A 25,674-nucleotide genomic window follows, 5' to 3' on the forward strand; every position below is an offset into this window, starting at 1 on the left:
CATTTGACGAAGATTTTATCCTTACTTCGATGACTCTCCGCATATGCTTCGTGGTTGAACCGTTGGGTGATCCTACTCCAAAAAGAATTATCATCTACATAGTTGATGTGATTTGGATCTTCATTTACATTGACTCATGCGCGAGCCAAAATTATCTCTTCCTCTTTGCTCCACATATAAGCCACTTTGAGAGATGAAGAAGGTTAGAATATGATAGAAATTATAAAGGGTTAGGAGAGTTGTATAAATAAGGTTTGAATGTGATGAAAATGAAGAAGGATGTCGGTATTTATAGTAGATAATAGAAGGTTTCAATTTTAAAATTTTGAAAAAAAAACGGTTACATTTTGAAAATGGTATTTTTTTTTTTGAAAAATATAGTGTTTTTTTTGTTTGAAATTGTAATTTGTTTAAATGGTAAAAAAAATAGAAAAATAAAAAACAAAAAAAACAACGCTCTCTGTATAGCTTCACCGCGTTTGGTCACCGAACACGGCATGTCGAGTTGGTGGCATGGTGTTTGGCAAGGCCGGCTCGGACATGCCAAGCTTCACGGTCGTCGACTCTTTTTGGCGTAAGACAAAAACTTCACCTCTCAAATGTGGTTTACATGATATACCTATAAAAAAGTAAATAGTAACTCACACCCGAGTGTAAGTTGTGCATAGGTACACCTGGAGTATCCCACAAATTCAAGAATCTTTATGTGTAACAAGTGGTCGATTTTGTGGGTATTGCATGTTATTTCATACCAATTGACAACATCATAATGTAGGCAAAACGGTACACCTGTATCATGATGATGGGATAATCCGAAATCCTAAAAGAAATAAACCCGAGAGAATCCTATCCATTGTCTTATCATGACATGAATTCGAGAAAGCGCTGACTTAATCGGAAGGGAATTGAAGAGCCATCATTTGTTGGTTCCTTGTAGTAATGGTTTAATGTCAAATGCCACTAATATTTTAGAATCACCTGTCCATTTTCTGTTTATATATGTCTAATATATTGCCCATGAAAAAATGTCCATTTTTTGCTCAATAGTTTCTTTTACACTCTTTACCATAATTTTGCTTCGTTGTAAAAGTGTTTCTTAACTGAAAAATCGGTCCGTTTGATTTATAAAAATCTATAATAGATAAGTTCCAAAATAATAATAATAAATAAATAAATAAATAAATAAATTTGTCTCAATGTTCCAAAACAATTTTTTTTCTTTGCAAAAATGTCAGGAAAACAAGTGATACCTATTTTTTTGTTATAAAAATAAATCCTCATATTTTAAAAAAAAAACTTATTCGTATATAACAAAATTTTTTCATGCACAACAATTTATACATTAAAATGTTGTATTGTACAACTCCATATAGAATAAATTGTTTTGTATAGAGAAAAATTGTTTACAAATCACTTCCTATTCCATTGTAACATTATCCATTTTTTAGGCTTATTTTTATCAAAAAAAAATTAATATATATCAAAATTTATAATCTTTTGACCTCTATAAACAAATATCTTTATCGATATATGTTGAGAAACCATTCAATTTTGATTCTATTATTTAGTTTAATTTTTTTTTGGTTGAAAAATTATTTGATGTTGGTTTCTAAGATTTACTTTCACTAAAAAATTAATATTTTTAGCAGTGTTGTAGAAATCAGTCTTGGCAGCCGCTTATTCGTTTGGCGGCCTTTAACCGATTACAATTAGGGTGTTTGGCGGAAATCGGTCAAAATGTCAAACTCAGGTTTGGCGGTCCTCGGCGGGAAATATTTAAAAAATTTAAAATTTTTAATTTTCAAATATTACACAAAAATTTCAAATTATTAAGTTTTCAAATTCTAAAATTTTATACTAAAATTTTCAAAATTTTAAAATTTTAAGATTTTAAATTTTCAAATACTTAATTTTTGAGGAAATATTGATTTTTTAGATAATTTTATTAATAAATTAGAGTCCCAGATTAATCTCCGTCTAGTCCGATTAATCTTTTGTCGCTAGTCGACCTCCGAATGATTTTTACAACCTTGATTTTTAGACAATATTATAGAAATGATGAATGTGTTTATATAAAATTTGCACTCAGTAGACTATATTATAGAAACCAAATTCACCTGTTTTGTTTTTCAACACAAAAAAAATGGTTTTTAAAAAAAAAAGTGAAACTAAATCATGAAAACCAAAATCAAATAATATTTCAACCCGAAAAAACTAAAAACTAAATAATTGAAACCAAACTTGAATAGTATTCTATAAAAACAATTAAACTTTACGGTTTGACACATTGACATGTATTGATACAAATGTATGTTTATAGAGAATAATAATTATAGATTTTAATATATTAACTTTTTGGGTAAATTAGACGAATGATACTTGTAGCTTGGGGTAATCTGCGTGTTTAATCCCTTAAATATGTTTTTTCCCCCGGACAATCCTTATAATATAATTCTGTTACGATTTTAGTCCCTGACATATATAAAAAGACTATTATACTCTTTTTATTTTATTTTAACTTTTCTTTTAGTTATTTTGGATTTTTTTTTAAATAATATAAATAGAAAATGGGTCCACTCCTTATACCATTCCCTTCTCCCTTCGATTTGGATACTACGACCCACTTTGTCAAGCTCATGGAGGAAATACTGACATTACCACCGCTCGCCACTACCACACCACCGACCCTCCATCTAATACCCAACCTTCGTCGTTCCTGTCGTCGCCGGAGTTGCCTTCGTTCTGTATCGACGAAGGCAATGACTTCTTTCCTTTGCCACCAAATCCGGTTACTTTGAAGACCAAATCTAAAAATCGACAACATATTAAAGCCTTTTTCTTCTGAAACCCAAACACCCACTCTGAGATCCATCCCTTCTGAAAGTCGGTGAAACAGACCGAAAGAAAACGACGATGACTACTCTCTTGTTCCTCTCCTCTCTCGTCAGTGTAATTTGTTGCCTCTCTACATTGATTTGCTTATGGTTTTATTTTTTCTATGATTATAATTGAATATAGTATTGAAATTTACTTTTTTATGGTTTCTGTTCAACCGAGTGTTGAAATCATATGATCAGGTTTGATTTTGATGTAGGTTTGTTCAATGAGTTTTTTTCCTAGATTTGATTTAGGTTAGAAATGGAATTTGTGGATTGTGCATTTGTGTAACATCCACAATTTTTCCAAGTATTACGATTAATTATCTTAATTAGATTATGGGATTGTTTGGTTGGGCTTTGACCTTTGGGCCTTAATACTGGGCTGAGGAAACTGCATATGCGGGGCGTACATTGCCACATATGCTCATCGTACTCGTGAGATTGAACTGCGGAGGCCATGCGCGTACGCCCAACGTACATGTGCAACTCTTTAAACCCTAAAATTTAGGGTTTACTTCCTATATAAAGAACATTACCCCTGTTTGTTCAGCCTCCCTTCACCCATAGCCAACCACCACGAAACCCTAGCTCATATTTGTGTGCTTTTGTGATTTGGAAGCCATTTAAGAGTGTTTGGGTGTTGTGTTAGTGAGAAGGGAAGAAAGGAACTTGAAGAAGAAGCAAGGATCCACCAAGAGCTTGTAAATCCAGGAGATTTGCATCACTTCTGACCCTTTTGAGGTATCAAGTTCCTTACTTGGCCATTGTATGTTTAGATTTGTTAATTTGGGTATTTTATGTCACCTTTTGACCCCGTTGTTGAAAAGGCTTGAGTATTGAGGGTTTCAGAGCATAAGAGCTGTCCTTTTGGACTCTTAGAAGCATCTATGGTCATAAAAATCAGATCTTGGTGGTTAAGCCACAACCATGCAAGTGCTAATTGGTCTTGAAGTTTGTTAAATGGACCAAAGTCATTTTTTGACCCCAACCATGCATGCAAGCACATAAAGTTTGTGACTTTATGGTTTAGGAGGTCTTAAAGGACCTGGATCTGCAATTTAGACGAAAGGACTTACTGGATTAAGTCATGCATGAAGTCCTTAGGAAGCTGGCCAGTACGTTGGGTGTACTCCCTAGTACGCCGCGCGTACTGGGTCAACTTCCTGTTTTGGTCAAGGCCAGTGTACGCTGGGCGTACGTGCCAAGTACGTCGCGCGTATGCATGCATAGTGGATGTTTGGGCTTTTGGGCCTTTAGATAATGGGACTGGACTTTTGGGCCCCGTGACCCACTGTGAAGTATGATTTTTGACTTTAAGATCTGGAACTAGAGTATTGGGCCTATTGGGCCATGATTGGACCCTTTGGAATTATTATTTTGGGACTTTGAAATTTTTGGGCCCATTTGGGGGATAAGGCCCAATTCAGAGATTGGGCAATTAGTGGGCCCTTAGGGAACCCTTGATGGGTCATAGGAGGGCTAGGCTTAATAAGCCAGAATTGGGACTTATGAATGTTCTAATTGGACCAAGGGGTAAAATGGTCATTTTACCCTAAATAATTTTATAGACTTTGATTGAGTGTTAATATGATTATGATAGCCGGGAGTCATCGGAGCAGCTGTTAGAGACTACTTTCCGCGAGATTTGACATGTAGTTTTGATTGAGTGTTAATATGATTATGTTAGAGACTACCTTCTAATAGAAGTGGTTCTAAAGCCACAATGTCGGCCTACTAATAGGAGTTTGTAGTTAGACAATTGTATGTGTGATAATTGTCTGGTATGCTATTGGTTGTTATGTTCTATGTGCCAGTATGTTATGATTCTATGTGGTAGTGGTAGGGGTGAAATAGTCCCCGATATCCGGTTGAAATAGACTGAAGGGGAGGCCATCACACAAATATGCTAGGCAGTTATCCAGTTGAAATAGACTGAAGGGGAGGCCAGCACTCAGATATGCTAGGCAGTTATCCGGTTGAAATAGACTGAAAGGCAGGCCAACACCCAGATATGTTAGGTAGTTATCTGGTTGAAATAGACCGAAGGGGAGGCCGGCACCCATATATGCCTGGCATAATATGTTATTGTATGGTATGTGGTATGATGGGGGAACTCACTAAACTTTGTGCTTACAGTTTTTAGTTTTAGTTTCAGGTATCTCTTCGTCGAAGGGGAAGGAGCTGGCACGGTAGAAGCGCATCACACACACATATGATTCCGCATTTTGAGATCCATGGGATAGTACTCTGACATTATTATTATTATTATTATTATTATTATTATTATTATTATTATTATTATTATTATTATTATTCCACGACATGTTTAATGATATTTGACTTATGAGATTTCGAGCTGATATGACATCGATGATGTTTTCAGTAAACAATTTTATAATCTACTTAATTTAAAATGAAATTTTTGGTCATGATTTTCAGGGTGTTACAATTTGATACATGTTCTTTAAACCTCTGTGTGTTCTTCTCCGTCGTCACATGTGTGTTCTTCTTGGATTTAAGTTTTTCTGTTAGACTTATGTGTATCAAAGACCACTAATATAACTTTGATTCTGCGAGACAAGGTATTCTATATTGAGATAGAAGGGGAGGATGGTGGATTTGATGCAAGTTGAGTTCTTGTGTGGGTTCATCATTGGATACTAGCAATGGCTTTTGGCTTTTTCCGGGATGCCGATGGGGAAAGTGTGCAGTGAAGGTGACTAGTTATTGGTTGAGGGAAGAAATAAGGGGATGAGTGTGACCCATACATATTATTAAATAGCTTTTAATTAATAAAATATAGAAAAAAAATCCATCAAGGGCAGTATAGTCATTTTAGATCGTTTAGGGACCAAGACCGAAAAAAATAACAAAATACAGGGATGATCCGACTTAAAAAAAGGTTCACGAACCAAACACACAGATTACTCCAAATCATAGTGACTATTCGTGTAGCTTAACCTAACTTTTTCGATAAAAAAAACCCCAAAAATAAATAAATAAAGAAATAAATAAATAAAAATAAATAAAAAAAACAGGTAGTGCTCATTATACAATTTTTAAAAAATATGAGTGGTTTTTTAGAACAAAAAAGAGACATTTATCTTTTTGATCGATATTTGCATGTCATAGTGGTCGTAATTTTTATATAAAAATAAATTTGGATGATCAAATCAGAAAAATGATTAACTATAGTGATTTTTATATTATTATCCCTATTTATACTAATAAAACTGCACAATTTGCTTACATCATATACTCGAATAGAATGATAATGTCGTTTAAAAAAAAAGATAATTGATAAGGATGAAGCGTTGTAGTCTCGACTAGTGACAGTTGACAACAACAATACAATGCCAAAGCATTGCAATCGCAAAGGGCAATCAATAGGGGACGGTTTCAAGTTATGACGAAATTTCTAAAAATCTCATCATGACTTTAAGACTTGTATTTGTCGCCAAGCTTTAACAAAATGTCGTCTTAAGTCATATATGTATATAAAAATAAATAATAGTAGAAAATACATATAAAAATATTAATTATATACAAAATTTCCGCCTTAAGTCATGCTTTACAAATGATATGGCTCGCCAAGGCTCGTAAAAGCCTGAGGCTTGACATTACTGCCAAAATCACATCTTACATTATTTAGAACATTGGTTATTACACATGATATGCAAAATACAACAAACATCAATGATATGCAAAATACAACAAATTGTAACAATCGAAGGAGGTGGTGTTAGGGTTGTACATTGTAATATAATTTATATTATCTCTAAATATTATTAAAAGAGAAACCTTATGGCATTATCTTAAATAATCTGGACCCTTGATTGTATTTCAATCTTATTTTTTCCACTCTTAGATCAAATTTCTGACATCATCTTCCTCATGTGGAATGTATTTAATTCTAATAAATGCTTTCCAGTCGTAAAACAATGACTTACATTTGTTGAAATGGAATGTATTTAATTCCAATAAAAGTTTTTCATATTTTAAATCTTGAATTTTTCCAGTTATGAAGATTTTAATATGGTCAATTTTAAAAGTGTATTACTAACAAACCATTTCAATCAAGGCATTAATATCAACCATTAATATAAATCCGTTTATATTAGTAAGCCATTAATATAAAATCTATTTTTATTAGGAAATCATTAACACCAAAAAATCATATTCAAATTATCACATACATATACAATTCATCCTTAAATCCGTGGCTCACACTTATTTTCAATCGTTTCTTTTCTTCAAACATTCTCCTACAACATCATTTTTATTGCTTATAACTTCCATCATCATTATATGCTTCAAACATTCGCTCTTATGCACCAGAAGGTCAGTACCTTCTTTCGCTTTTTATATTTTTTTCGATTATTTTTTTGTTCCTATATCGAATATATGTATTCATATATTTTGATTTTCTTTGTCAAAAATTACATGAAATCAGTTAACTACTTTTTTTTGAATCTTTTCAAATAAACAGGAAAAGATATTACGTATCTTTAAACAAAAATTAACTATCATGGGAACTGACATTAATTACGAAAATATTACTTTTATATATTAGAGATGATTATGATTTTTTTTTTAAATTTTTTATGTCATAAGAATCCAGTTAATTTTGGCATGATTTTAAAATATCATTGAAATTATTATTTTTTGTATATCATACCAACCTACTTTTTATCTTTATATAATAACAATAAAATTTATAAATTTACATAACAAATATACATATTTCGAATTTTGTAATATTATTATACCTTACAAAATACAACTCTGTCCAAAATAATTTTCGCCTGTAATTTCTCCATAATTTCACCAAATTTGAATTTGTATTTTCTTTTTATATATATATATATATATATATATATATATATATATATATATATATATATATATATATATATATATATTTTAAATTAGCCCCATTATAATTATTATTTTCCAAAAATATATCCGTTTAATGAGGAATTTGATTTAATGAAGGAAGTAAATGTTAATTAAAACCAGATATATATTCCACAATTATTACAAAGGTTTATTATAAAAAAATTAATATCAAGGTGTAAACATTGAGCATTTTTAAAGTGAAATTTTAGAATATATACAAACGATCATGGTGTACAATGAAATATAAAGTTGAATAGATTGAAAAAAAAACTATTAAGACAGTCAATTTTGAAAATAACATAGTTATGAAAAATTATAAAGTAAGATAAAAATTATAAGATATTAGAAGATTTGTAAAAAGTACAATTAGTAAAAACGTTACAGTTATTAGAAAAAAAATAAGACTGTTAATATTAGTAAAAATACAATATATAAACTAAATTATCACAATAGTAATGAAATGTCATTATTTGATATTTCATATAATTGAAAGATATACCAAATTACATTGATGATATACTAAAATTATTAAAAGTTACGCCAAAACTAATGCAAAGTTCTTGCGAATACCAAATAAATAAGAACAAACATAAAAATTAGCACTTATATTCATAATCAATTTAAAATAAATCAATCATGATTTAGAAAAGAATCTCCATTAATGATATACTAAAATTAAATCCATATAACATTTAACATTTCATAATTTATATTATATAACTTTATTTGAATAAATGAAATAGTTGTTAATATTTAATGTAGTGGAAAAAATGGTATATTGGTTGTTAATATATGTTTAAATTTGATAACCTTATTATAGAAGGAACGTCTAATTAAAATGATAATAATCTCTAAATATTATTAAAAGAGAAACCTTATGAAATCATCTTAAATAATCTGGACCCTTGATTGTATTTCAATCTTATTTTTTCCACCCTTAGATCAAATTGTTTACATCATCTTCCCCATATGGAATGTATTTAATTCCAATAAATGTTTTTCAATCGTCAAACAATAACTTACATTCATTGAAATGGAATGTATTTAATTCAATAAATGTTTTCTATATTTTAAATATTGAATTTACGTTTATGAAGATTTTAATATGGTCAGTTTTAAAAGCATATTACTAACAAACCATTTGAATCAAGACATTAATATCAACCATTAATATAAATTTGTTTATATTAGTAAACCACAAATATAAAATCTATTTTTATTAGGAAATTATTAATACCAAAAAACATCCGCTCTTGTGCACTAGAAGGCCAATACCTTCTTTCGCTTTTTATATTTTTTTTTCGATTATATTTTTGTTCCTATATCAAATATATGTATTCATATATTTCGATTTTCTTTGTCACAAATTACATGAAATCAGTTAACTACTTTTCTTAAACTTTTCAAATAAACAAGAAAAGAGTACCTTTAACAAAACAAAATTCATCTATCTTGGGAACTGACATTAATTATGAAAATGTTACTTTTATATATTAGGAATGATTATGATATTTTTTAATTTTTATGTCATAAGAATCTGGTTAATTTTGGCATGATTTTAAAATATCATTGAAATTATTATGTTTTTGTATATAATATCAACCTACTTTTTTATCTTTATACAGTAACAATAAAATTTATAAATTTACACAACAAATATACATATTTCGAATTTTGTAATATTATTACACCTTACAAAATACAACTCCCTCCAAAATAATTTTCACCAGTAATACCACCAAATTTAAATTTGTATTTTCTTTATATAAATTTTTTTAATGATCCTGATTTTTTTTCGCCAAAAGTATATCACACATTTACGTCTTAGATAATGCTGCCTCATTATAATTATTACTTTCCAAAAATATATATGTTTAATGAGGAATTTAATTTAATGAATGAAATAAATGTTAATTAAAACGAGATATATATTCTATAATTATTACACGGGTTTTATAAAAAAAAATATCAAGGTGTAAACATTAAGCATTTTTAAAGTGAAATTTCAAAATACATACAAATGATGATGTTGTACAATGAAATATCAAACTGAATAGACTAAAAAAACTATTAAGACAGTCAATCTTGAAAATAACATAGTTATGAATAATTATAAAGTAAGATAAAAATTATAAGATATTAGGAAATTTGTAAAAAATACAATTAGCAAAAGCATTACGGTTATTAGAAAAAATAAGACCGTTAAGATTAGTAAAAATACAATATATATAAACTAAATTATCAGATTAGTAATGATATGTCATTATTTGATATTTCATATAATTGAAAGATATACCAAATTACATTGATGATATACTAAAATTATTCAAAGTTGCGCCAAAACTAATACAAAGTTCTTGCGAACACCAAATAAATAAGAACAAACATAAAAGCAAACACTTATATTCATAATCTATTTAAAATAAACCAATGATGATTTAGAAAAGAATCTCCATTGATGATATACTAAAATTAAATTCATATAACATTTAACATTCTATAAATTATATTATATAACTTTATTTGAATAAATGAAATAGTTGTCAATATTTAATTTAGTGGAAAAAACTATATTGGTTGTCAATATATGTTTAAATTAGGTAACCTTATTATGGAATGACGTCTAATTAAAATGCTTATAATAACAATATCATAACTATATGAGATGAGGAAAGTCGTTCAACTAATAAAACAAAAAATATTGTCTACAAAGAGGTCCTTCAATGATTATATATATTTATTGTTTTTAATAAATTTTCTTCACATTTTAATAATACCAATAAACATATATTTTTTTTATAATCATTATGCAATATATGTAGACGATTATATGTTTTTTATGTGTTTCCCGCGTTTAACGCGGACTATGATATAGTTTTAATATATAACGCATTTCAATCGATTTGACTCTTTCTGTTTACAATTAAAACCAACTCAACTATATATAAAAAAATTAATGTATATCTCTTTCATCTATACTACTCAATTAAATCCAAAATTTTATTCCTATTAAAAATTCAACCCCACCTAAATTTTTAATATTAAAAAATATATCAATAATAGTCTATATATATAGAGAAAAATAAATTATAAACTATAGTATATTTTGTTATTTTATTTTCAACAAAATACAACATATTTTCTTAAATTATAAAGTGTGTTTGATAATAAAAATAAATGCAATAATTGTCCAAATGAAGCCAACCGACTTGAGGTTGGTGACCAACTAAAACAACTGGTCATCAATAAGAGTAGTCTTAGGTTATGTTTGGCGCGCCACAGCCACCTGATAAATTAGCTTATTTTTTGAACTTTTTTAAGTTGTTACGTTTGGCAAGCCAAAAAATAGATTATAAGCTGGTTTTTTAAAAAGCTATTTAGACTAGCTTTTCAGAAGGTTTTTTTTTTTTTATTTTTAATTTTCCAAATATACCCCTTAATTAATTATATAACACATTCTTTTAAATGTTCTTTAATGTCATTTTATATCTTTCAGCTGGTTATCAAACGTTATTTTTTATCAGCTAGTTTTTTCAACTATTAGTTAACTTTTTATTTAACAACTAGCTTTTCAGCCATTAGCTAGCTTTTCAGCTATTACGTGAAACATAGCCTTAAATTTTAGGGACAGTGGTATCTTGTTTCTGCCTCTAATTTTTTATTTTGAGGATTCCCTTGCATTTACAAAGAATGCCGATTCCTTTTAAACCTATAGTGGTTACTAGGGGTCTTCAAAACCGGATATCAGAAAATTCGGATAGTTGATTATTGATATCCGAATCCGTATCCGAAATTTCGGATATCTGAAATTTCGGATATCCGAAATTTCGGATACAAATTTGGATATTAAACCGAATATCCGAATTTCATTAGTTTTAAATAAAGAAAATAAACCCTCCAAGAACAAGAACGTTTCCGTGCATTTGTTAGGTATAATAAGATTTCATTTGGTCCGGTTAAATGCAAGTTACCTTGTGATACCTGAAGATCTTGAGAAATCAAACTCAAATTACTAAAATCAACATAAAAAATGTAACATTTATACCATCCTCACTTTGCGTACCAAGTAAAAATGTTAGTAATTTGTCTTTTTAAATTTCAAATGAAAAAACTCAATGCATTAAAACTATTTTTAATAACTTTTTATATTATATATTTCGGATTTCGGATATCCGAAATATCCAAAATTTTCACATTTTAATATCCGTATCCGAATCCGAAAAACCGGATATCCGAATTTTCGGATCGGATTTTCGGATTTTTAGGATCGGATGTTCGGATGCGGATATTTTTGACCACCCTTAGTCGTTACAAGTTACAACATATATTAATTGAAAATAATTTCAATTAATTTAAAAAACTTAGGGGTTATATCGTATAGTAATTGAAAATGATTTAATTAATTTTAAAAATATTTTTTTAAAGTCGTATATTTTTACCTATCATAGGGCATCACAGTTAGGGATGTCAACGGGGGCAAACGGGACGGGGATTGCATCCCCTGCCCACGCCCCCACCCCCACCCCCGAAATCTCCATCCTTTACACCCCCGCCCCCACACCCGAATTCCCCTTCTGACCCCCGCCCCCGCTCCCGATTGATTTTGGGCTACCTTATTTAGGCTAAAAGAAGTTCTTGTTTGGGCTAAAATGAACTATTTTTTGGGTAACAAATAGATATTTATAACATAATTTGACATGTTAGAAACGACTTAAAAGCATCTTTTTTGTAGAATTTTTGTATGTAAAAATCATTTTATTGTTTATTATATTTATATAATTAATATATGTCAATTTATATAATTTATTAACGGGATGCTCACGGGGGTTTCGGGACGGGACTACCAACCCCCGCCCCAAAATCAAAACGGGGGATAACCTTACCCTCGCCCCCGTCCCCGATTTTTTTCAACAAATGCCCCCATACGGGACGGGCTCCCACGGGATCGGGGTCCCACGGTACTTTTTGACATCCCTAATCACAGTAAGCTTTTGAGTTTATAATATTATAATGTTCCAATGAGATTCAAGTATGGAGATATGTTCAGATTTACTATTATTATCATTTGCTACATTGCATGTTTAACAGTAACCTTTTTATGATACGAGAACCCGCACACCCACTCGATAACATGCTTTCCTAAAGCGAAAAGCCACCCATTTTTTTACATAATTCCCATATTTGTCGATTTCTTACTTGGGAAAAACACTCCTCCCAAAATACCAACCGAATAAGTGTACATATTCCATGCCAATTTGTATTTATTTATATTACATTGAAGTGAAATTAAGTATTCATTATTCTTGCATTAATTGGTTTTTGGAAATGGAATGAACCTTTTTCCTTAGCTTTTCGCTCCATATTACTTCACTCGCCTCTAAGAATCGAATACGTGTTCCATTTCGCATGCAAAAAGTTTGATAAGCGAACTTTTGTTGGTTCGTATAGAGAGAGAACAAGTGTTGAAATATAGAATCTGTTGTTGATATCATGCTAAAGTCGATGGAATTTATTTGTACATGACATGACAATTGATATGTCTATTTCTTCACGAGCCTATAAAACCCTCCCATTGTATTCCGTATTTAGCATTCACTTCACTTGGAACATTTCTTTAATTAGCAGTTTTAGAAGTTGGTATATATTGTCACTTACTGATGGAAAGAAATCAAATGCATAGACAGATTGCTAGCATTCGCAAATCCTTTTTCGACCAGGTTGGTTTTTATTTCATCATCATATATATGTTGTATTTATATTTTATACGTTACATATATTCATATCTCCTGTTGAGATATTACAGTTATGATGATATTAATTACCAATATATTAATTCAAGTTCAATTATTTTTAGGGGTATCTCGATGAACAATTTATACAGTTAGAGGAGTTGCAAGACAATTCAAATCCCAATTTCGTGGAGGAAGTTGTCACGTTGTTTTATCGTGATTCTGCTCGTTTTCTCTACAATCTCGATCAAGCCTTGTATGGACTCGTTTTTTTTTTTTTTTTTTTAAAAATGTTTTGTTAATTATAATTATTTAATTAAATCACATTAAATTATGGTATTGTTTTTTTTTTCAGGGAAAAAAGGCCTTTGGATTTTAATAAATTAGACAGTCTAATGCATCAGTTTAAAGGCAGTAGCTCTAGCATTGGAGCCAAGAAGGTCAAAACTGAGTGCACCAACTTTAGGGCTCACTGCAATGCCCAAAATGCTGAAGGGTAAATAATTACTGTTCTAGCTTTTATTTATTTATTTTCATTTTATTTGTTAATTATTAATTAATAAAATAATTTGGACGTAATGCAGATGCAAGAGAACCTACCAACATGTCAAAAGAGAGTATACAACTCTCAAAAAGAAACTTGAAGCTTATTTTCAGGTATTTTTCTTATTTAAAAATCTGTATTTTAGAACATAAAAAATGTAACTGAAGTATAAATAATTTAAAGTGATAGTTTTAGGTCAATTTTTTAACTGTTAATGACCAAAATCAATCCACCCAACATATTTTTTTAACCATTTAATGTAACATGTTGTTTTTATCATCGTATGTAAATATTGCATAGATGTCCAAAAAAATGTTACATTTTTTTATTTTTGTGATTAGTCTTCTTAATCAAGTTAACCTTAACCTTAACATGTACTGATTACTTTTTTTTTTATTTTTTTATTTCTGAAATTGTGACCTCAGATGTCAAGACAAGTTGGGCCTATTGAAATGGCATGTCGGCCCAGGTAGAAGATTTGGACTATAATGGGCTGAAGATGGCCCAACTGTTAGACTATGTGTACCAACCCATTGGGCCTCGTCGTAGTAATAGTGTTATTGTTGTCATAAAACGAGGTCTTAGATGAGATAGGAGGTATGCTTCAGAAGCTGGTATCGTAGTGGTGTTCTACTTGTACTTCGTTTTTGGTTCTAACTAATCTTACTATTATTAATCAATCAAATCAATTACTAGTTCTTTGTTATACATGATTTATGATATATCATATAACTAAATATGTAAATGTGATTGCTGTAAGTAATTTCATTTTTCATTGTATTTACTCGACATCCAAAAACACAATTAAACGATATATTGGACGATTGGCTAGGGATAAGTCTGAAGTTACAAAGATAATGAAATAATTTAGCATCAAATTTATTGGTTATGAAATGTGTTATAAGAGTCCGAAACTTAAATGAACACACCCGAAATATAATTATGAGAAGTCTCATTGAAGTGAAGATTTGTGTTCATATGTTGAAGTAGTTGGTAGAGCTTATTATGGTCATTCATAGTTGTCATATGGTCTTAAGAAAGTGAATTTGAATAATCAATATCCATGCAATATTTTTGAAATCTTTCCAAATTTTATCCTAATCCTTTCCTAAAAAAATACCGATACTAATCCTACACTAAACAATTCATCCATTCAGGTGCGTATATCTTCTTTTGAGTTTTGATACGATGAGTTCTAATTATTAACTTAATGCACTAATGTTCTAATTAACTTAATGCAATAATGAGTTCGAATGCGATACCATATGTTGGGGTTAAATCAGGATTATGAGAAATAAAGTGTAAGGTTCCAACTCAATAGTTGATGATTAATTTAATCTTATTATTACTACTATCGTGTGGGACTACATGGACCATAGAAACCTTACATTGATGTGATTTAGTATGTTAATTGGCATGCTACGTGTGTTTTAACTTAAGATATTTTTCTCTTTCTAAATTAGATATGCAAAAAACAGCTCACAGTGGACCATGGTGAACCAAACCAACAATAAAAGAATTCTCACCATTGCTACACATGGTCTAATTGGGTTGATAAAAGATTGGACGTACCTCAAGTAAGTTTTCAATTTCGTGTTGTTAAATTGTTTGTATAGTCTCGCTATGTCGATTTCTTATTGTTTGTAGATATATATTATGAAGATGATTTGATTGTTACTTTTTGCAAATATAGGATTATGAAGATGACTTTATTGGTGATATACCATCAATAATTAATAATATTAGTGACGACTCTTGGAAAAGTTAGAAGACATGCCATCCCCAAGTCCAAATAAACAGAAAAGGAAAGGAGGTGTGCCAAAATCTATTAGTAGCAAACAAGAAAGGGCAAAGAATAATAATAAAGAGACCGTTCCTTATTGGGTAGCGTTCGATCCGGTGTGAACTATAGAGGATTATAGTATTGAAAGGAAAAAGGAAAAACATGGAATGTATTTATTGTAAAAAAATACTTAAAGCCAATACAATCCGAAACAAGACGTCTAATATGAACAAACATTTGAAGAATTGCAAATTAAATCCGAAGAACAAAAAAAATGATAAAAAGCAAGCCAAATTGAATTTTAAGAATGAACCAAATTGAAATAAAAATGATAAAAAGCAAGTCAAATTGAATTTTAAGAATGAACCAAATTGTGAGACTAGTGTACAAACACGAAAACATGATGATGTTAGGATTAAACGAGCATTACTAGGCTTTTTTACTGTAGGCGAACTATAAGATAATAAAATGTTTCATGGATAAATAGTGAGGTTAAACTTCATATAAATAGGGATACATAAGACACCTAATATAAACCCTAAAGAGCTTGGGCTTAAACCATAATCACTAACATCCCCTGCAATTTGATTGGGAGGGGGAGATTAAAATGGAAAAACAAAAACATAACGTAACATAACATAAATGAAGACAGTGGCAGCGGCGGTGACAGAGCTCTAATGATGACGGCTAACAATAACTGCTCATCGGATAAGGAAAGAGAAGAAGCGATGGCCAGTAGTGGTTCCTTTGTATAAGAAGAGAGGAGCGACGGCGACGGGGATGGTCATGCTACTGACGGCAGAGGAGTCCGGAGAAAGGCATCGAGATGCGGCGAGAAAGAAAGATCGCTCGAGCTGCGGCGGACGGAGCTTATTCCGACCGACTTAGAAAATAGATCTGAAGAAAAGGCAAGTTAAGGAGAAGTCAGAAAGCTTAGAGGCAGGAGCCATCCGACGAGGAGAAATAAGCAAACGAGGTAGTAGAAGAAGTCGAGGTAAGAGCTCTAGTTTAGTGTCGGGGCGACTTTTTATTATTTAGGAGGAGCAAAAAAAAAACAAACGAAGGGAATATGAAGCATAATAAAGGAGCCTCCGGCGACTATAAGAGAATGTCGTCGGAGGTGGAGGGCGGCGGTAGTAGGTTATGGTTAGCAATAGGATTTTAACCTAAAGCTCTGATACCATGTAAGATAATAGAATGCTTCATTGATAAATAGTGAGGCTAAACCTCATCTAAACCCTAAAGGGCTTGGGCTTAAACCCTAATCACTAACATCTATATATGTTGGAGTTCCCTTTCTCTCCACAAGGGCTCTTCTGGAGAGACAATCTTGGGCTCCACATATATTTACATCATATCAGAGCCATCATTCTGCATCCCTGTGGCTCAGCACATCACTGTTTATCCTCATCGAGCCTATGATTCTGAGGGGGAGTGTTAGTGTATCCCACATCGGTATGACATAGTAATATAAGTGGCTATATATGTTGGAGTCCCCCCCCCCCCTCTCAACAAGGGCTCTTTTGGAGAGACAACCTTGGGCTCCACACATATTTACACAAACCACCATTCAAGTACATTGAGCACGAGGCGTTTATTAAATATACTAACGCACTTAATGATGGTGTGATCTTGGCTTCTAAACATAAAATCTCCCGAGACGTAGGCAAGTTTTACTTAAAGGAGATAAATAAATTGTTGGATTTAAAGGCCTAATAACAAGATCAATTCAACATATATGTGACATCCCCATTTTCACGGCCAGAAAAGACCAATTTGTTTATGCTTTGTTTTATAAAATTAGAGCAATTCTTTGATTAAAAGTGTTGCGGAATTTCTTCCCAAAATATGATAAATATTTATCAAAGCATTTCCGTAGAAATGTATTTCATTAAAAAGATTCAGGATGTCATGTTCGATACAGACCAAAAGCATAAACAGAACAAAATAGATCTTACAACAGTTATTTATAACTACTGACCTATAATCCAAAATCTCTCGTTATGCCAGCCAACTAATGCCCTCGTGCCATAACCTGTAATACAAAGAAAACTGAGTGGGTCAGGCTTGGGAGCCTGGTGAGCATATAGGGTTTTCAACCCAGAATATATATATTTTTTATAATTCGCAAACTCATACAATTTCACCATATATAAGCAACTCTTACCTCACCCCGTCGATCCTCACAACGACACGATCTATACTCTTGTATCTAAAATTTATCTCTTTACATACTCACGGATCTAAAACTATCATCTCTACCTAATCCATACTCCCGGATCTGGTATATCTGATCCATACTCCCAGATCAATAACTGGGCCTATTCCATACTCTTGGACTAGGGACAATTAACTATGTCTTAATCCATACTCCCATATTAATAACAAGTTTATCTCGTTTATTGACAGTATCGTTTTCGAGACCCCTCTCGCAATACATGTAAATGGGTTTTTAGAGTACACCGGTGAACATCAAGTTAACAACACCTACAAGTTGCGAGCTTGCTAGTGTCCCACTGGACTGTCTAAAATAGTTCGTGGTTGTCATCCCTACTCTGCTAAATGACGAGGCCATCGCTTGGGTAAAGGTTTCACTCATTTTTCACCTGTCACCCTCATCTCAAGATCTATATCACCTCTTTGTCTCATCATCCAACTCATCTTTTATCACACACAAACTATTTCATCTACCCATGTCCTACCCAACATATTTGTAGATATAAAATATATATACAGTTTAACTCATTTAAAAACTATATAAAACATCCATTCCACACTCCTCTCATATAAAAAAAGCAATATATAAATACATAGCACATATTTCATAGCAAATACTTCATATTTATGTGTTAGATGAATGTGACTACACACTCACTCATGACATAGATGTAATACATCCAACCAATACTTGTATTAAAATCATGTTTATGAAAGGGACTATAAACTCACATGATAAGACGATGATCGGATAGCACCTCGTTTCTTAAAATAATATTCTTCGCTGAAACCATGATGTTTTCTTCAAAATCAGGCTTCATGTAGGCAGAGTTTTCGCTCGAAAACTATTTTTCCCAGGATCTTCGGGGCTTCGGGACTTGCTTCGGGTGTCCGGATTAATACTGGGGCTTCGAGGGTATTTCTTGCACGTAAAATGAGGTAAAACGGGAGAGAGAAAAGATATTTGGCAAAAACGATCGGCAACCCTCGCATGCCTTTTATAGAGGCTGAACCTCGCACGTACGTTGGGCTTACTCAAAGATTACGTGGGGCGTAATGCCTTGTCGACATGTACGCGGGGCGTACACCTAGTACGCTGGGCGTACTCTTCAGATTAGACTAGAGGCATCATGGTCTCGAACCCGAGACACTCGAGTGATGGGTCAGGCCGACGTGGCCTATTTCGATCCATGTATACGGGTACGTTGGGCGTACTCCCATTTCTCAAACTTCAAAAATTCGTATTTTTTGCATACGAGCTCCGTTTTTGACATTCTTTATATCCACGCGTAGGTGAGACTATGATCTACAACTTTCGTTTAGAATCAGTTGGCTAATTTTGATTTTATTCTTATTATATTATTTATAGTAGGTCGGGACAGGAAAACTCCGTTAGAAATTTATAACTTCTTCATCCGATGTCTGTTTTCGTCTATCTTTTTACCGTTGAAGTACTATCAACGAGATCTTCGATTCTCGTTTAGATTGTTTCGGCTAGAAATCACTCGATCTAATATTCGTACTTTGGGCTGCATACTACCAAGTCGAAACTTCGAAAAATCATAACTTCCTCATACGAAGTCAGATTTCGACGTTCTTTCTATGCACGCTCACGATTTAACGTATTCTACAATTTTCGTTTAGACCACTAAGGCTAAATATCGCTCTATCGTAAATTCACTATCTACGTCACGCAGTTTCGTACCGGTTCTGTCACGAAACTTCGGCAGGTCATAACTTCTTCGTTATAACTCGGATTTCGGCATTCTTTATATATCTGGAATCCTTGTCTCGACAACTACAACCTAGTTAAGATTATTTATTCTAAATAATCTTTTATCAAAAAGTCACTTTGATGCTTATCGTCTCTAAATTGACTAGCCTGGATCTATGGGCGTTACAATTATCCCCCCCTTAGGGTGATGACGTCCCGAAATCATCAACGAAAATAGGGCTTGTATAATGATTCCATATGTTAACTTTCCATCCTAAGTAATAACTATAACTTCTATGTTTCTTCGAATGCGTATCTAACCCTTGGACTTCTTGACCGCAGGCGATGCTCAATCTTGCACCTGCTCTTCGTACTATGTTGGACTTTCAATCATAACCTACGAGTTACAAAATAAATCTTTATTGAGGAATCCTTCTTCTTCTTAGGATAAGTACTTTCCTTTATCTATTGTAACAGAACGATGGGTCATGCTCTAATGATTTCTCATTGTATGATGCAATGCTTAGACTCAAGTCTCTTAGAGTCAAATTCCAGAATAGAGAATATACCTTCCTTCATATCCTAATGTGATATAATCACATTTTAGCATGTAGCATTTCTAGCTACAAACTTCTTTATCAACGAGCGCGATGCTATCGGTCGCATTGATTTCAATCTTCTGACCTCAGTCAGATGCTACATCGAACTTGGTTCTCCGAATCACATAACACACTCATCGTAGTCGGACTCAATTTGATATGACCACTAGGGTCGAAATAACAACCATTTTACTAGTCATTACCGAAACAAGGGTAATGACATACTTTAATAAAACGGAATCAATTACTAGCTTCTTGGTAGCCTTGTGACTTTCCCTGATCCAAGCGTGAGTCATGTGCTTCCAGTAGTATAGATCTCTACTACTATTCACACCTACTCATACTCGTCCCAAGTATTGTCTCACAATCCCCAAGTCCTAAAATCACAAAACAATTTAGGACATACGAATGTGTCCAATTAATCATACAAATTTTCCTAGACTCTACTAGGACTTCTTCCAAGCGCATCTTCACTCATCAATTCTACTTCAACTCGGTTAGTGATGGAAATTCAGACGATGTGACAACTTCAAGAATTACACCAATCGTTCCATCATCCTGCCAATCGAAGGTGTACTTCAGACATACCGTACTCCTTTAAACGTACTGTTATTTTATCAGACATAAACTAAATGCAAGATACCACCTTCGATATCTTCCTATAGGTGTCATTCAATATATCAAATAACAAACCATGGTATATATTATTCCTTAAAACTATTACAAAAAAGTTCAAGTTCTCCCTATACTATGCCTCTAATAGGCTACACCATAAGTTACTATTCACCCTGCTACTTGATAACTTAATCTTTGGATATAAAATCCTCCTCCTTGATTCCTCACAATATTGTCTGCTTTGTCAAGGATCATTTGAAATGCTCCTGCCCTCGGCTGTGGCAGTGTATTTGGTCTTGCTCCTTCATTCTTCTTCGGGCAATCCCTAGATAAATGCCCTTCTTTTCGACATTCATAGCACACCCTCTCTTTGGATACACACTTGTTGGCGTAATGCCCTGTCTTTCCACATTTGTAACAAGTCACCTCTTCGTCGCATCCATCATAATGCTTCAACGTTACATTTGGCTTTGTAGCTTCTTCCCTCTTTGGGCAGTCCTGCTTGAAGTGCCCTTCCTCATTACATTCGTACCATACCTTTTCATTGAATGGACATTCGTCGGCGTAATGATCAGGCTTTACACACTTAAAACATGTCACCTTCTCGCCACTTTTTCTAGAGTTTTTCTTTTTGCATTTACCACACCATTTTTCTTTACCTCCTCTTTTTCTAGACTTCGAGAACATGTTGCTCTTGTCAGACCTTGAAGACCCCTCAAATTTCCTCTTCTTGCTAACTTCAACCTTGTTGGCGATACTACCATTGATCACTTCTTCGACCGACTTAGAAATCCCGATAGTTGTCTCAAGAGTAGGTGTCTGACGTACTGGCACAATAAGTTCATCCTTACTTTGTTGAAGTAAACGCCTTATTTCTTCCATCTGATGATCCAACATCATTCGCACCATTGAGTATACTCCCACCATCGTGATTGGCTCAGGTGCAGCTGTTAGTTCTGGTGAACTCCCAATCATGTGTGGCTCAGGCTGTGGGTTATCGTTTCCCAATCCATTTTGCGTGCTTGCCATTTCGATCTATACACCAAATTAGGAGAACTTAGATCCTCATTCACGATATATTTTCAAATCATCCTTATCACTCCGAAACGTTTGCATGCTAGTTCTAATATCATAGTCGTACGCTTAGAATCCAAAACACATAAGGTTTCCAGATCCGGTCAGCAACAGACCATAGATCCGAACAAACAATATCATATATGGAAAACATATAGCATTTAGCACATAAAAGCATTTTAGGCATCTTTCCTAAAACATACTAGTGCTCGTGCCTAAAATATGGCAGACACTCATCTCACAATCTCACTAATAATTCTAAGTTTAAGTCTAGAAACCCTACAAATTCCTAGTTCGCTTAAACGAATGCTCTGATACCAACTGTGACATCCCCGTTTTCACGGCCAGAAAAGACCGATTTGTTTATGCTTTGTTTTATAAAATCAGAGTAATTCTTTGATTAAAAGTGTTGCGGAATTTGTTCCCAAAATATGATAAAAATTTATCAAAGCATTTTCGTAGAAATGTATTTCATTAAAAAGATTCAGGATGTCATGTTCGATATAGACCAGAAGCATAAACAAAACAAAATAGACCTTGCAACAGTTATTTATAACTACTGGCCTATAATCCAAAATCTCTCATTATGCCAGCCAACTTATGCTCTCGTGCCATAACCTATAATACAAAGAAAACTGAGTGGGTCAGGCTTGGGAGCCTGATCAGCATATAGGGTTTTCAACCAATAATATTATATCATATATATATATATATATATATATATATATATATATATATATATATATATATATATATATATATTATAATTCGCAAACTCATACAATTTCACCATATATAAGCAACTCTTACCTCACCCCATCGATCCTCACGATGACACGATCTATACTCTTATATCTAAAATTTATCTCTTTACATACTCACGGATCTAAAATTAACATCTCTACCTAATCCATACTCCTGGATCTGGTATATCTGATCCATACTCCTAGATCAATAACTGGGCCTATTCCATACTCTCGGACTAGGGACAATTAACTATGTCTTAATCCATACTCCCATATTAATAACAAGTTTATCTCATTTATTGACAGTATCGTTTTCGAGACACCTCTCGTAATACATGTCAATGGGTTTTTAAAGTACACCGGTGAACATCAAGTTCACAACACCTACAAGTTGCGAGTTTTCTAGTGTCCCACAAGACTATCTAGAATAGTCCGCGGTTGTCATCCCTACTCTGCTAAATGACGGGGCCATCGCTTGGGTAAAGGTTTCACTCATTTTTCACCTGTCACCCTCATCTCAAGATCTATATCACCTCTTTGTCTCATCATCCAACTCATCTTTTATCACACACCAACTATTGCATCTACCCATGTCCTACCCAACATATTCGTAGATATAAAATACATATACAGTTTAACTCATTTAAAAACTATATAAAACATCCATTCCACACTCCTCTCAAATAAACAAACAATATATAAACACATAGCACGTATTTCATAGCAAATACTTCATATTTATGTGTTAGATGAAAGTGACTACACACTCACTCATAACATAGATGTAATACATCCAACCAATACTTGTATTAAAATCGTGTTTGTGAAAGGGACTATACACTCACATGATAAGACGATGATCGGACAGCACCTCGTCTCTTAAAATAATATTCTTCGCTGAAATCGGGATGTTTTCTTCAATATCGGGCTTCACGCGGGCAGAGTTTCGGCTCGAAAACTATTTTTCCTAGGATCTTCGGGGCTTCGGGACTTGCTTCGGGTCTCGGGATTAATACTGGGGCTTCGGGGGTATTTCTTGCACGTAAAACGAGGTACAACGAGAAAGAGAAAAGATATTTGGCAAAAAAGATCGGCAACCCTCGCATGCCTTTTATAGAGGCTGAACCTCGCACGTACGTTGGGCTTACTCAAAGATTACGTGGGGCGTAATGCCTTGTCGACATGTACACGGGGCGTACACCTAGTATGCTGGGCGTACTCTTCAGATCAGACCGGAGGCGTCATGGTCTCAGACCCGAGACACTCGAGTGATGGGTTAGGCCGACGTGGCCCATTTCGATCCATGTATACGGGTACGTTGGGCGTACTCCCATTTCTCAAACTTCAAAAATTCGTATTTTTCGCATACGAGCTTCGTGTTTGACGTTCTTTATATCCACTCATAGGTGAGACTATGATCTACAACTTTCGTTTAGACTCCATCGGCTAATTTTGACTTTATTTTTATTATATTATTTTTAGTAGGCCGGGACAGGAAAACTCCGTTAGAAATTCATAACTTTTTCATCCGACGTCCGTTTTCGTCTGTCTTTTTACCGTTGGACTACTATCGACGAGATCTTCGATTCTCGTTTAGATTGTTTCGGCTAGAAATCACTCGATCTCATATTCGAACTTTGGGCTGCATACTCCTAAGTTGATACTTCAAAAAATCATAATTTCCTCAGACGAAGTCAGATTTCGACATATATGGAGTGTGCTCAAGGTAAAAGTGTCAACTAATTTTCATTTTCATGATCCAGTTACCACTTTGACATCTTTTTCCTTCTAATTATTTATTAATGCCTTTACAATGATTTAATCTATGATTTCATGATGATACTGACCTAACGTTTGATTGAGGTTGGCGTTTCCATATCCGGTGCTTATCTTTTTTAATGTAAGAAAAAAAAGAAAAAGTCTTTACTCCTATATTAGGTTATATGTAGTTTATAATAAATTTTCATTTTGTAGGTGAGAGAAATATCTTCTAAACAACAGACATATGAGCTTAAACGCAACAAGCCTACATTATATTGACTTTAAAAGGATGTTTTGTCTTAAAGTGCCTAATAAAATGTATGTATCATTGCTTTGTTTAATGTAAGTTTCTAATTATCTAATTAAATGTCAAAAAGTGATTTATCAATCTAAGTTGGGGGACTATTTAAATCTGATGAAACATGATTGTTTCTTAACTATTTCTACATTGTATCATTATTTCTTGTTGTATGAATCTGCTCAAATTTCAAACTATATTCTTAAAAGTAGGACTTATAGTTGTTCAGGAAATGAAGGCTGCATTATTTTTTTGAATGCATCAAAAAGGTATTATGTTTTCTTTCAATATACTGGTGTTTTTATTCATGGTTTGCAAAAATCAATGAAATTAAAGTATATTACTATTTCTTCCATATTTCCCTTCAATATATAATCTACTAACTTTCAAGAGAACTTTTGAATTATTGAACATGGAAATGAATTTTGGTACTAGGTTATGTCTTATAATTATCTACACTGTATTTTCTTAATGTATATTAAATGAAATAGTGGATGGTTGGCGATCTTACGAATTGACTAAACTCTACAGTAAATAAAGATGTCATGTGTCACACTTATAAAATTCAAGCAAATTTAAAACTTTTTGAATCATTTGAAACCATTCAATTATTACAATTTGGTTTCAAAATAGTTTATACACCAGAGTTCCCAGAAATCATAATCGTAAATCGAGGAAGTGTACGGTCATGCCTTCGTCTACCTACGACCATCCGCTGAACCTGAAACAATAAACTGAAACTGTAAGCTCGAAAGCTTAGTGAATTACCCCCAAAATACCAACCTCATATAAACATAATCATACCATATCAACAAA

At 32.8% G+C, this 25,674-nt stretch overlaps 2 protein-coding genes across 2 annotated transcripts; one reads left to right on the top strand and one right to left on the bottom strand.

The window, feature by feature from the left end:
* Positions 1–13,365: 13,365 nt before the first annotated feature.
* On the top strand, positions 13,366–14,757 carry LOC111877088 (histidine-containing phosphotransfer protein 4). Its single transcript, XM_023873627.3, has 5 exons — positions 13,366–13,495; positions 13,633–13,763; positions 13,863–14,003; positions 14,092–14,164; positions 14,477–14,757. Exons 1-5 carry the CDS (start codon positions 13,436–13,438, stop codon positions 14,522–14,524), a joined length of 453 nt encoding a protein of 150 aa, XP_023729395.1. The 5' UTR covers positions 13,366–13,435; the 3' UTR covers positions 14,525–14,757.
* A 6,390-nt stretch (positions 14,758–21,147) lies between these two features.
* LOC128133552 (uncharacterized) lies at positions 21,148–21,666 on the bottom strand. Its single transcript, XM_052771036.1, has one exon. The coding sequence runs from the start codon at positions 21,664–21,666 to the stop codon at positions 21,148–21,150; it is 519 nt and encodes a 172-aa protein (XP_052626996.1).
* Between the last annotated feature and the right edge of the window lie 4,008 nt (positions 21,667–25,674).

This window comes from Lactuca sativa, chromosome 4, assembly GCF_002870075.4.
Source record: "Lactuca sativa cultivar Salinas chromosome 4, Lsat_Salinas_v11, whole genome shotgun sequence".
Taxonomy (NCBI): Eukaryota; Viridiplantae; Streptophyta; class Magnoliopsida; order Asterales; family Asteraceae; genus Lactuca; species Lactuca sativa.

What these genes read in the sequence shown, in the direction of transcription:
- LOC128133552 (XM_052771036.1), bottom strand. Translation starts at nt 21,666, where the DNA reads ATGTTCTCGAAGTCTAGAAAAAGAGGAGGTAAAGAAAAATGGTGTGGT.
- LOC111877088 (XM_023873627.3), top strand. Translation starts at nt 13,436, where the DNA reads ATGGAAAGAAATCAAATGCATAGACAGATTGCTAGCATTCGCAAATCC. An exon ending in AATGCCCAAAATGCTGAAGG is followed by an intron (nt 14,004 to 14,091) that starts GTAAATAATTAC and finishes GACGTAATGCAG; the next exon opens with ATGCAAGAGAACCTACCAAC. An exon ending in AACTTGAAGCTTATTTTCAG is followed by an intron (nt 14,165 to 14,476) that starts GTATTTTTCTTA and finishes TTGTGACCTCAG; the next exon opens with ATGTCAAGACAAGTTGGGCC.